Source organism: Frieseomelitta varia, unplaced genomic scaffold, assembly GCF_011392965.1.
Source record: "Frieseomelitta varia isolate USP_RPSP 00005682 unplaced genomic scaffold, Fvar_1.2 scaffold_212, whole genome shotgun sequence".
Taxonomy (NCBI): Eukaryota; Metazoa; Arthropoda; class Insecta; order Hymenoptera; family Apidae; genus Frieseomelitta; species Frieseomelitta varia.
The window spans coordinates 313,478-326,361 of record NW_025109884.1 but is presented as its reverse complement, the minus strand read 5'-3'; the positions used below and the strand labels follow the sequence as shown (position 1 = coordinate 326,361).

Genomic DNA, 12,884 nt, shown 5'->3' with positions numbered 1-12,884 from the left:
TCTTGGAGTATCCGTTTCTGCGAGTAGGATGCGAACCAGATGCGACTCAAGTATCGGTTTTACGAGTATCAATTCGCAAATGTTGCGGAGCGTGCCGTTTCGAGTATCACCATGACGAATTTCAAGAGCGCATTGTATCCCCACAAACGATTATTTATCTCAATTTGTCACGTACCGCAAGGGAGAGACTTGGCTCAGCTCGAGTTCCCGTGCAGCTATCAACATTTTTTGATCTCGTTTCGCAAATTGAAACCGGTCCTTTAAACATGAACTCTCATTGTTGTCATTCGTTTGTTTGTACCGTTTCAATTGTCAACGGGGAATCAATCTTTTTTAATAAACATAGTTGGAACGAATTGTATCATTACTATCAATAACTTGCAAGAGATTTTTGCTTTTCCTAATTTGTATTTGTTTTATAAATACAAATTAGGAATACACATAACGAAGAGAATGATTATACCAATGGCAATGAAAAATTGTCGATAATTTACAAACTAATACAACTAAGTAAAAGAAGGAAAAAAAGATCTTTCTGTGACTTTTTCTTTCTTTTAATATATCAGTATAAATGTATCAGAAATTATCGATAATTTTTCATCGTCATTAATACGACCATGCTCTTCACTGTGTCTTTAATACCATATCTCATCGTCGATATTTTCTTTTTCAGAAACTTCCTTCTCCAAAAAAAAAAACTCCCGAGATCACTCCATTCCAAAGAGACCTACCACGAAATTCGACCTTCAACCCGACGGATGACATCGAAATACGCAGATTGAAGGTGAAAGGAACTCTGATTCTCCCATTGGACAACTTCGGTTCGCATACATTTCCCAGTATAATCCCAATTATGCTGCGAGACCTATGGTACATCGACGGCCGACAATAGTAATTCACTTTGGAGCCAACCGAAGGCGAGACGGTGATATATATGTTTTTCAGGCTAGACAGCGACAAAACTTTGCCAGTTTGCTAGGTAGTACCCTAGCGGACCAGCATTGTGATCGTATTAACACCTTGCATAATTGCATCGCCACCGACGCCGCCGCGTTTCTCATTGTGCGTCCGTTAAACACGTCTCATTTGAATATTGGCCCATTCAGCGCTCTGTCTGCCTCTCACAGCGTCTCTCACTCTTTCGCACTGGAGAGCTCAATCGCTGATAAAGGGGAAGGCCCGTGTGTATTCCTGTGACTGCTTCCTACAGCAATCTCTACGTTCTTTCTCAGGCTGTCAGCTTTCTTTGCTTATGCACCGTTTGATATAGATAACGTGAATTCCATTATCAACCATTTTGAAGTTAAGTCAGTTCCTCTTTGTAGGCAAGTAAAATTTGACTATTAAGATCGGCGTGGTTGCTAATGATTGGCATTATTGGTACTGGTGTAATGTTAATAGTTTCAGAATTAGCTCATGACAAATTTAATACCTTAACGTCTAGTCTATAAACATATATTTTAATAAATATATATATATATATATATATTATATGTATAATTATATGTGTAAAATTATATATAACTATAATACATATTAATATATTACTTTATACATATAAATATGTATAAATAAGAGAAAAGCATAAAGTAAAGAAACATGAAGTAAAGAAAGCAGATATTTTGAAGATTAAATGTATAGAGTGCACACAATGTATGCAAAATGTGAAGAGTATAGTGTCTACCTTCTGCGTAGATAAGTCAATTTTTTAGTTAGATTCCACGCTTTTAATAAATAGATCATAAAAAGTGGTGAATTTGCATGAAAATCTGCAGCTCATGTTCGCAGTTGCAGTTAGGCCCAGAAATAATTTCCAACAACTTTTCAAGCACCAAAGGAACTCACCAAAATTCCCAAAAAATCATTAGTCACCAAAAATTCTCGAAATTAAGCTCTACCTGCCAAGTATTCGCGTGTAGTGATCTCCTTTACCCCCCTCTTAAAAATTATACAAACCTCGTCATCCATAAAAAGCTTGCCGAATAATTTTCGTGGTAAAATTTTTAGGTTTCAAGAAGAGTTTCTGCCGCGTGTCTCACCGGTTGGCCGGACTGCCGCCAAATTGCGGAAGGTGAAGAGGACGAGGCGAGGAGGTGAATCTGGCCGGGAGGTGGGAGGATGGAAAACGATAGAAATAAAATTTCGTACCGAGGCAGTAACAATAAACCGCAGCGCTCTGCGAGCCTGCACTTTGCCTCGTTCAACGATCCACCAATGGCCAAGTGGTCTGAGGAGAGCTTTCACTTTGCACGGTCTCTGATTGGCTGGATTCTCCGCCCAGGGGTTGCATCGATCATCCCCTTGGCGCTTCCTCGGACTTCGGTATATAAAGCAGCCTCCCCAGGGACACGGACGGATAGTCGGAACCCTTTGCTGTTTCGTGGATTCTCGCTGGTTCTCGCGAGTGAACCCTCCCCGCCGTTGGGACACCTGAAATTAGTTTAACAATAACTGTTAACAGTTAACTGCGAAAAGGGACAGACACGAGGTTAATCGAAACGTAAATTTGGTTTTAGAAGTGAATACCTGGGATTTAGAAGTGGAGGAGAGACCTTCGAGAAGATTTCCTTTTTTTTTTTTTTGAAGACTGACTGATCGAGGGGTTACCTTCACCAGTGAAGTGATTAATGAGCTGGTAAGGATAAGGAGCATGGCGAGCCATTCGAGTTACGAGTACGAGGACAGGGGACAGAGGATGCGACATCGGGTCGGTACCACTTCCAGGGCGGCTGATTCTACCGTGGCTTGCACTAGGTAAAGCTGCTGTAAAGAAAGAAAGAATAGAAATTAAATTCTTTGGCCTTTTTTCTAAAGATTCGACTTTGAAGTTGTTATTCCCCTGCCACTTTATTTTGGACAAATTTCAATCTTGTGATGTCTGAAGTCTTTTATTTCTTTTGAGATCTCCAACATTTCAAAGTCGTTGAAAGAATTCCGGAATTTCAAAGCTTCAAACATCTCTTGAAAAGTCTGAATATCGCGAAAAGGTCCTGTTGAAGTTTCGAAGTTTTTCTTAAAATTAAAATGATCGTCTGTTACAAATGGGAAAAGTGATAGTGTCAAAAGGAAGAGGTTCAATTCACGATTGGGATTAAGCTCTGAGTTTCTCGGTGAATTGGTAATAATTAATAATATTGGTTACAGCAGTCAGTATTACGTGGGCCCGAGCAGCGACATCAGCGAGGAGGACCTTGCCGAGCTTCCTTCCTGCGTTTACGCGGGTAGATCCACTCAACACGTCGCGCACACCTCACACGCTCATTCGCCTATCCATTACCACATGCCGGTCTCTACGCCTGGTAAATTAAAAAAAAAAAAAAAAAACTGATGCAAACGAAAGATTTGTATTTCGTGTAATCGATTGAAAATGAAAAGAGCTCAAGCTCAATAATCATTTCAATTAAAATAGAGTTTAGATTCTCTTCTACGTTCAAACATTGCGTTGCTTTTGGTTTAGATCACAACGATACAGAGATAAACGGCGTGGAAGAGGGCTACTATCCAAACGGCAGCCCCTACAGAATTCAACGACACGCGGCCAACATACGCGAGAGAAAACGCATGCTGAGGTGAGAAATTATTCCCAATGAAGCCTTTCCAGTCCCTCGGGAAACACCTTCCAATTGATCCTAATCAAGTGTATTCAAATTTCTAATTTGCTTCGACGTCTTACATATTGTCACGTTAATATTTATATTGTTCTTAGATGTTAAAATTCCCCCTTCGAATCATTGTGTAACCAGCATTTAGCGAACAGATTGTGAAACAGGTTGTCAGTGTGATTGCGATTTTTAGCAGCATCAACTCGGCTTTCGACGAGCTCCGAGTTCATGTACCAACGTTCCCGTACGAGAAGAGGCTGTCCAAGATTGATACTCTGCGCCTGGCTATAGCGTACATCGCGCTACTTCGAGAGGTGCTGGCTGCAAGGCTCGATCCACTGACTTACGTCGAGAGGTGCCTTAGAGGAGAAATAAACGGCGAACGTGCCGAGTGGAACACCAGCGGTGAGAATTATCAATTGAAATGAAATTGAAAAAGCAGCGCAGCATGCCATTATCAAGATCGTTGGATCATTTACTTTAATCTCGTTGGATGCGATATTAAAGATAGAAAATGTCTGAATATTTGCATAGTATAGTGTCGTACAGTATAATAGAATATTTGTTATATGTGTATATAACTAAATATAATTTTTATTAGTAGATCTGACCGCACGTTTATCGTGGATAAATTGGGAGAACCTAGGCGTGAATCCTAATCGACGATCGGTCCTAACCACGCTCGCCCTAACCACGGACAATATGAATTGAAGTAGAGAGAAGAAAATCTCACCGAGGATGATCGCGCAGACGAGTTGTCTCCTTTTCTTTGTAAATAAATCCCAGTCGAATAGAGAGTGCCAAAGGACGTTATACATGAATATATGTATACATTTCAGTTCTAGTTTGGATTCGTGCAATACGAAGCGACGATATTACATTTCGTATTTCTACGTATAAATAATACTATATATTATACGTACACGCGTGTACATGTAAGAGGGGAATAGCTATATATTCTAGTTTTTAGTATTTCGTTTGGAATAAAAATCAGCGCTTGTGCAGAAGAGCTATGGCAACCTTATGATTCATTTCCTCGTCGATATCCTTTGTACGTAGCATGATGTATCCACGTTATGAGCTACTGTATTTCGTTTCATTCTGATTGAGACAATTCCATTGAAAGATGAAGATTTATTAATTTCTAAATACTTTTTTATTTTGAACAGTGTTAAGACGCAATGTTGTGTTAATTACAAAACGATAGTGTTTATTTTGATATTTATTTAGTAGTTTCAATAATATTATTTTTATCATTAATAATATTGATCTTGTTAGTTGCCATCATTGACTGAAGAAGAATCACTGTCTTTGTCTGTGATACTTTCAAACAATAGTTTTTCTATTACAGCAATCAATAATTTTACAGTTTTTAAGTTTTTTAAATTGTTTTATAGCCATTAATTATATACAGCAACAGCAAATACTAATTTCTATATTTTTTGCAAACTGAAACTACTAGCTTTTAACTTATAACTCTGATATGTACTAAATTTGTAAGTCTGTGACATATAATGCTAATTTATGTAGAAAATAATTACATTATAGTCAAAAATTAAGTTGATCGTCTCTTAGGACTAGTTATGCAAATAAGAAAGCGTTCGCGTTTAATTCAATAAATAATTTTCGCAATAATCGCGAATGTAACAACATTATTCATATTTTCTGATTTTAATTCCTATTGCTAGTAGCGCTGCGGTGAAAAACCTGTCTAAATCGATATAGTAGAATCTGACACGAAACATGTACGAAAAAGTATTGTCAGCATTCTATAAAGATAAATAAATTGTTAAGATCATCAATGTTACCTACACTTGCGAAAATGAAGTTCGTGTTCACTGTTTGAAAATTCAGTGGCCAGATTGGGAATCGACACTTGAGAGAATATTCAAAGTTCACGAGTATACAAGTTTGGGTAATTCATCCGATTCCAGGATAACGTACTATTTCACGTCAGTATTGTCGAATCTCCATCACCTAGATGACACTATTGTTCCCATTATTGGGTTGCGAGAAACAAAAGAAACGTGACACGTGTCCGATATATGCCATCGGTTATAATTTCCTCGCAATCGTTCTCGTTCTAAACAGAAATTCTAAAAACAATTCCTCTTAACCGGCAAGTGAGTCTCCTTTCAAGAAATTCAACAACGTACACTGAAACAATTTATCAACTTTATCGATCAACCTGTGGCTCCTCTTTATGTGCGAGAATAAATTTCCAGAACTCCAAGAAGCATTCAATCGCGTACAGGCGCGTACTGAATTATATGTTGTCCATTTTCAAGGTGACGAAAATATTCGACAAACTGCACGAAAGATGTTAAGTGTACAACCAACGTGAACGATCGAGTAAGTAAAGTTTCGTAAGCGAGAAATTGGATGGACGATTCGAAACGAAAATAACTTACCGATGACGACGTGAGCGTGATAGGAAAAGAAAACGATCGGTCCCCGATGCAACGGCAAGACGAAAGGCCGGACGAGGGCCGGCGAGTGTTCGAGCTGAGCGACGAACGATGCAAAATGGCACTACGGAAGCAGCTCGATCTGGACTCGTTATCGACCGAGCAGGACAACGCGGCCGAGGACGTCGAGGCCCTTCAGAAGCTTCCGGCTGGAACGATCGTCATCAAACGGGAGAAGAGGTACAAGGACGACAGTGACTACGTGAGAGACTCCACCGAGACGAGTAGCGGGGTGTCGTCCTCCAGCAGCGGGGTAACCAAAGTGAAAAGGGTTCACCGCACCGCGAGGAAGAAGTACGTTGTCGCAAAACGATCGGTAAAATCGCGAGACCGAGCATTCTGACTTCTTTCTTTTTTTTTTTTTTTTTATTTTTAGAAATTTGACTTTTACATTCATAGTGGACAAAATATTCGTCTGGTCAAAATTTCTCATCTTCCTGGTTGACGAGTTTTCAAAACTTCGAAATCCGAAATTTGCCGCGAGGACGTTCTACGTTTGGAAATTGCGAAATTTCGGGAACTTCGGAGCTTTCGAACTCTCTCGGTTTTTGGAACCGTGCAAAGTCCCTGAATTTTCAGAAATTTGCGATCTTCTAAATTTCCAAAATCTTCGAACCCTAAAAAGAAGATCTTAAATTTTGAAATTCTCGAATTTTCGAATTTTATCGAAATCTACTGTTCCCCCAAGTTTTTAATTTTTAATTTTTAATTTTTAATTTTTAAAATTGCGGGCTTCTCTCCTCTTCCGGAATTTTTCTTAAAAACAGAATCTTGAACTATGAAATTCTAATCCGATTGCAGCCGTGGAGCGGCGGAAATCAGGAGGAACCCGACGCGCGTCACGAAGAGAGACTCAGGTAAAGATTCCTTCCGTCCGCGTCAACGGTTGCTCTCTGCAAAACGCAAGGAGATGCTCTTCAATTCTGAGCCGATCAGACGTGGGAAAGCCTCCACAATGCCTTACATGAACACGAGGTCTGTTACTCGCAAAATGTACAACGTGGGGGCGACTTATCAGGCGCCCACCATAAGAGATGAAACAGAGTGGAAAGAGTGGCCTGTTCATGGCATGCACGAACGACCGGTGTTCCATCCACAGGTAGGCTATTTTATTGAAGTAAGGAAATACTTACAAAACTACATTTCTGATGTTAAAACTGTAAATAGATATAAAAAGAATAAATATGAAAACTATAAATGTTTCTTCCAATTGAACTTGTTACTCATTGAACTGTGTTTCAGGTTGGTTTGGCTGCGGAGTACTTAGGACGTTACTTTACAAGCTTGGACGGGCTCTCCTACCGAGAAATAATCGACAGACCGGAGATCGAGGTGGTGTCCGTGGATCCGCACTGCGACTGCTTGCCGTCGTCCGCTGAAAAGAAATGTAGGAAGAAAGTCAAGTCGAGCAGAAGCTCTGCCGCTTTCAAAAATGGTGCTCCGAGGTCCACGGAGCCCTCCGAGAGGGATAAGTCCTTCGAGACCTGCATGCACGAAAGTTTCCACTGTGTCCTTGGCTACTGCTCCCAGATCATGGCGCCAAGTTACAAGGCGAACGTAGAGGGGAAAATGAACGCGTTGGACGAGAGTAAAAGCTTACCCGACGCTGGCAAGGAAGCGGCGAACGTTTCGGAGCCGAACTCCAAAACTAACGCTTCCGCCAGTTTTAAAGAGAATTTACAGAAACCGGCGGAGGAGAACAAGTTCCTGGACAATTGCGGAGTCACGTTGTTCCCGCAGAACGTGAAAGGCCTCGCTCAGGTTCCAAAAACACGATTGTTCCCTGCTCAAAAGATTTACATAGCCAACTCGCAAAAGTCCATTGCGTTTACTAATCTAAAAACATTTCAAGGCGGGCACATGAAGATCCAGGAAGTGGTGCGATCTTCCAAGAGTCCTTTTATTCTAGTGAACCCGTTGGAGGCGAAGGACGCGCAGCTTTTGAAACCAGGCACTAGCAGCCAGGCAAACGCGAATAAAATGGAAGAGTCGTCGACCAGCGAGGAAACTCTAGGCGAAGTGACCTCTATATATAAGAACGTGTCTAACGAGGAGATGAAGCAGCCTCCTGGAAAGCGAGGGAGTAAAATGGAGTTCACGATGACGAAGTATCTGCACGATAATATGCAACAGAGCAAGGCTCAGTCGGGGAAAGAGCCGAATTCTGTCGAGAGAAGAACATATTACGAGACGACTAACAAGAAATTGAACCTGAAAACCATGTCTGGCGGTTTGAGCAAGAGCTTGTGCACCGGCGACACTTCGGAAATAGCGAAGATACTTTCCGAGTACAATAAAAACAATCTGAAAAAGTCAGCCACGGAAAGTCAAACTTCCTGGGCCAACATGAAGAACATCAGAGTGAAAGAACTCTATAAGAAAGAGGAGAAGATCAGGCAGAACGTTCAAGAGAGTTCCGCGGACAGAAATGTGAACATAACATTTCCCCAGGGGAAGTGGCGGCGCTTTCATTTGACCGTGGAGAAGCTGAAGGATTTGAAAAGTAACTCGAGCGACAAGCGACACTCTTTGGGGATTCCGAATAAACAGTCGTTGTTTAAAATTGACCAGACAACGACTGGCGAAACGTCCTCCGATAAAAGAACTGAGGTCTCTAAGCAGTCAGAGACAGTTAAAAAGGGGCAGTCGAGCGCAACGAACTTGGAGAGGAAAGAGAACACCTCGACGACAAATAGCAGCGTAAATTCGGCTATTGCGAAGACGCAATCTCTGCAAGAATTGCTGGAGAATACCGCTATGTTGTATTGTGCAGCCACTGGAACTCACCAAGATGATTTGGCTAATTATATCGACAATTTAGACGCCGCACAAAGCATGCAATGGTTAGAGGCCTGCAATGACCTAACTGTATGAGTAAAGTAGCGAGCCAAGTGGGAAGATATTGCAAGGTTGGGTGCTTTGATTTTACGATGGAAAGTCCAGATTTTAATCGTCCCTTCCATTGAATTTTACGCGTACACAGATGCATTCTTGCCTTGCTTTTCTAGCGTGTCATTGAGATCAGTATTTTAGGATCAGAGTGAAAATAGATTAGAATGTGAACATAACATTTAACACGACGAGAGGAAGTGTTCCTTTATTAACACTTTGATTGACAAAAGCTGTGGAAATAGTACAAATATTTTCATTCGCATGATATTTACGTGTGTAAAGCTGCGTTGTTTAACTTTGTTTATTAATCGCGTTTACACATTAAAATAATATCTTAATTATATATTATTCTAGAACATATTGGAACTACGTACGTAACTACGATGCTGGAATTTTGAATGAAATCAATTTTCTTTTTATTATTATTATTATTCTCAATCCTTTGCACTTTGATTTTGCATTTAATAGTATTTAAAAAATACTAATTGGCACTTGTGCCGAAATACATTTTAGTAAATGCACGTTGAGTAATCAAAATATATAGAAAATTCATTTCTGAAAGAATTGAAAACATTGTACGGGATGAAATTTTGAATTTGTTATATAAAATGGTTAAAGCGCAAAAGGTTAATTAAGTAAGAATTGTTGTCTTCGCTCTTGTAGTTAATATAATACCATCGTTGATCCCAGCGTGTATAAAAAGCATGCAAATAACAAGGATTGCGGAGTAGACGAACAAGAGGGCGATTATGCCGAGGCATCGTTGTCAGTCTCTGTTCTGTCGTCTTTTTCTATGAACGTACCTGTAAAAAGAAGCGAAAAGATAAGATTCTACAGTGCGAAAATTATCTTAGTAAACTTAGTACTAAGGCTTAATACACATATACTTAAATACACTTGAATTAGATATAAAAAATATAATATGACCAATCTCTGTTATTTGTTACTATGAAAAAAATAATTTTCACATTGCAAGTTCCTATTTATATAAACAAGTGTTCAATTTTATTAACAAATAAATCATTCATAATTATATTTCAATAATTCTCAAATGCAATAAGCGTTGAGTGCGTGATATAATTTTCGTTTGATAATCAATCTTATATGTTTCATTAGAATTTAAAATTGTTAAAAATAGACCAAAATTAGTCTTTTCTTTATTGTATATTTGATAACTTATTAATGTATTCACACACACACCTTTTTTTCTCCGATTCTGATTCGCTTTCTTCACTAACTGTTTTATCGACCATCTCTTCCGTCGTTGATTCTTCTTTTTCCTCATTGTCCTCTTTGTACTTTCGACTCTTGCCGGAGCTTTTACTAGAATCGTCGTTCCTCGATTTCATCTTAATACTTTCTGAAGATTTCTTGCTACCTTTCACGGCTGATTTTCTACCATCCTTTCTTCTATACTTTTCTTCATCGCTGGAAATTTCAATTTTCAAGCTTTCTCGCCGCGAGGATTTCCTCCTGCTGTCGTTCCTCCGCGACTTTCGACGTTTGTCAGAATTCCTGGAGCTGGATGTGGAGTATCCAGTGTCCTGGCGTGTTTTTCTGTAAAATTTAAACATTCACGGATGACTCACAGATAAATTTGATTGAATTGTTTCCAATTGTTGAACTTGTCTGTGTGTTCTGTACCTTCTAGAATGACCAATATTTCTCGGAGAGGAATCAAATTTATCTGCTTCTTCCGTCGTTTCTTCACTTTCCGAATAATTGGCCTCGACGTCTCTCTCTCTTCTCTTCCGTTTCCTCTCTTCAGAGAACTTTTTACTTCTCACATCATTGTAGATATCTTCCCTCGATATGATACTGATGTTCGATACTGCAGATTTCTTCTTTACCTTGCTACGATTCTCAGTCTGCACTACGTACAGTCGGTAAAGTTGCAGCAATATCACAAGAGTGTTCTTACACGTGAAGAAGATGTTCATGTAACTCACTATACGATAGTGAACGATCAAGATCAGTCTAAACGCGAGAAATGGCCCGTCCTGTAATATTTTTCAAAAATATAAAATGTTCAGAAATGTCGAAATGATACTAAAGACAATCAGTCAGCTTATCTTTATCAGTTCATCGTTCCATGTAGCTTACAAATGAAGCGTACGTATGTCTGTACAATTAATAATTGTAAAATACTTACTTTTCAAATGATTTCATGAAAAATATGTATTTTATAAGACACACCTGTAGAAGCATGTTCAAAGCGATCCCCCACACGTCGATGCTGCAACAACTAGTTTCACTGTGCACCCTTCTTTTCACAGCGCTTCCGGAAGACAGCCTAGACTTCCGGGATTTGGTGGCCGTCAGCACGACGGTAAACTGCATCAACGACCACGCCCAAATACCCAGAGTCAAGTAAACTAAGACAGGTTCACGAGCTATGCGGTCCTCTTTGAAGGAATCGAAGAATTCAATGATGTCTGCGGCTGTGCCAATATAAACCAGCAACAACTGGCTCAGCTGGTCTCTGGTTAGATCTCCCTTCGGTAACATCCATCTCCCGATGATTAGAATTAACATAAGGAACTGCTCGATCAGAGTTACCCAAGTCTCTGTCGATATTTTTATATCAGGCAAATGTATATTTACCTGAATCATAGATTAAAAAGCATAGAATGACATTAAATTTCAAGTTTTAAGATTTATGATCACATTCACTTTTCAAGTGAACATCGTTCAAGTATATAATATAATTAGTACGATAGTTGAACCTACACCCAATGCTTTTTCCAGGTGTTTCAAATCTTCGGCAGCCAGGTTGGTTAAATCGAAATTCTCAGATATGTTCACGTTCGTCTCGAACGTTTTCACCCTTCTGTCGACCTTGTCCAGTTCCAGAAGCCATATCGCAGGAACTACACTGCTCAGGTACAGGAAAACGGAAGGGCAGAACCTTGAGGGAAAGGAATTTTAAATATATATTAGATAGCCCTCTCCTGGGTATTGACAGCGGGAGTCCTGCCGCGAGATCCACTGGAGAATCCCGGGGCTTTCCCAGAACGTAAGATGTAGAACTACTGTGGAGGTAAAACTATAACACTACCCGACTCTCTCCAAAATTCCACTTGCAACTTTTCGAAAATTAGTCGAAACAAAGTGTGTTTACACCAAAAAAATGTAAATAAACATTGAAAACCAAAACAAACAGTCAAAAAAATATAAATAAACATTGGAAACCAAAATAAACAGACCAATATTTGCAAACAAAGCGAAATTTCAAAGTTTTCGGAATTCCGATTACAAATTTTCGAAAATTTGTCGGAATAAAGTGTGTTTACACCAAAGTGTGAAATTTCGCTTTGTTTGCAAACATTCGTCTGTTTATTTTGGTTTCCAATATTTATTTACATTTTTTTGACTGTTTGTTTTGGATTCCAATGTTTATTTACATTTTTTTGGTGTAAACACACTTTATTTTGAAAAATTTTCGAAAATTTGGACTTGCAATTCCGAAAATTTTGATATTTCGCTTTGTTTGCAAACATTGGTCTGTTTATTTTGGTTTCCAGTGTTTATTTACATTTTTTTGATTGTTTATTGTGGTTTCAATGTTTATTTACATTTTTTTGGTATAAACACACTTTGTTGTCAAATATTTTCGAAAATTTGCAGTCGGAATAACCGAAAACTTTGAAATTTCGCTTTGTTTGCAAACATTGGTCTGTTTATTTTGGTTTCCAATGTTTATTTACATTTTTTTGATTGTTTATTATGGTTTCCAATGTTTATTTACATTTTTCTGGTGTAAACGCACTTCGTTTTGAAAGATTTTCGAAAACTTGGATTTGCAATTCCGAAAATTTTGATATTTTGCTTTGTTTGCAAGCATTGGTCTGTTTATTTTGGTTTCCAGTGTTTATTTACATTTTTTTGATTGTTTATTATGGTTTCCAATGTTTATTTACAT

General features: G+C 38.9%; 3 protein-coding genes and 1 long non-coding RNA gene across 8 annotated transcripts in view; 3 read left to right on the top strand and 1 right to left on the bottom strand.

Annotated features, from left to right (window-relative positions):
• The first annotated feature begins 2,171 nt into the window (after positions 1-2,171).
• LOC122527161 (basic helix-loop-helix transcription factor amos) lies at positions 2,172-4,407 on the top strand. 5 transcript variants are annotated; one of them, XM_043651099.1, is made up of 6 exons: positions 2,174-2,500; positions 2,587-2,754; positions 3,145-3,299; positions 3,458-3,569; positions 3,796-4,007; positions 4,204-4,407. In XM_043651099.1, exons 2-6 carry the CDS (start codon positions 2,651-2,653, stop codon positions 4,311-4,313), a joined length of 693 nt encoding a protein of 230 aa, XP_043507034.1. In that variant the 5' UTR covers positions 2,174-2,500; positions 2,587-2,650; the 3' UTR covers positions 4,314-4,407. The 5 variants fall into 5 exon arrangements, with proteins under 5 accessions (XP_043507037.1, XP_043507038.1, XP_043507034.1 ...); XM_043651102.1 differs by having other exon boundaries at positions 2,172-2,754; positions 3,148-3,299; XM_043651103.1 differs by having other exon boundaries at positions 2,172-2,754; positions 3,799-4,007.
• Positions 4,408-5,622: 1,215 nt separating this feature from the next.
• On the top strand, positions 5,623-9,549 carry LOC122527172. The gene is made up of 3 exons (XM_043651121.1): positions 5,623-6,364; positions 6,872-7,169; positions 7,313-9,549. Exons 1-3 carry the CDS (start codon positions 6,060-6,062, stop codon positions 8,942-8,944), a joined length of 2,235 nt encoding a protein of 744 aa, XP_043507056.1. The 5' UTR covers positions 5,623-6,059; the 3' UTR covers positions 8,945-9,549.
• Positions 9,550-9,627: 78 nt separating this feature from the next.
• The window catches only part of LOC122527179 (transmembrane protein 26), an 8,280-nt gene continuing 5,023 nt past the window's right edge, over positions 9,628-12,884 (bottom strand). Inside the window, exons 2-6 of the mRNA XM_043651141.1 lie at positions 11,693-11,870; positions 11,159-11,566; positions 10,607-10,962; positions 10,163-10,519; positions 9,628-9,765 (exon numbers count right to left, since the gene is read on the bottom strand). Coding sequence (XP_043507076.1) covers positions 9,729-9,765; positions 10,163-10,519; positions 10,607-10,962; positions 11,159-11,566; positions 11,693-11,870 — 1,336 coding nt within the window. The 3' untranslated portion in view covers positions 9,628-9,728. The remainder of the gene's footprint in view (positions 9,766-10,162; positions 10,520-10,606; positions 10,963-11,158; positions 11,567-11,692; positions 11,871-12,884) is intronic.
• LOC122527182 overlaps positions 12,172-12,884 on the top strand; it is an 11,795-nt gene continuing 11,082 nt past the window's right edge. The window contains exon 1 of the long non-coding RNA XR_006306304.1: positions 12,172-12,261. This is a non-coding gene — a long non-coding RNA (uncharacterized LOC122527182). The remainder of the gene's footprint in view (positions 12,262-12,884) is intronic.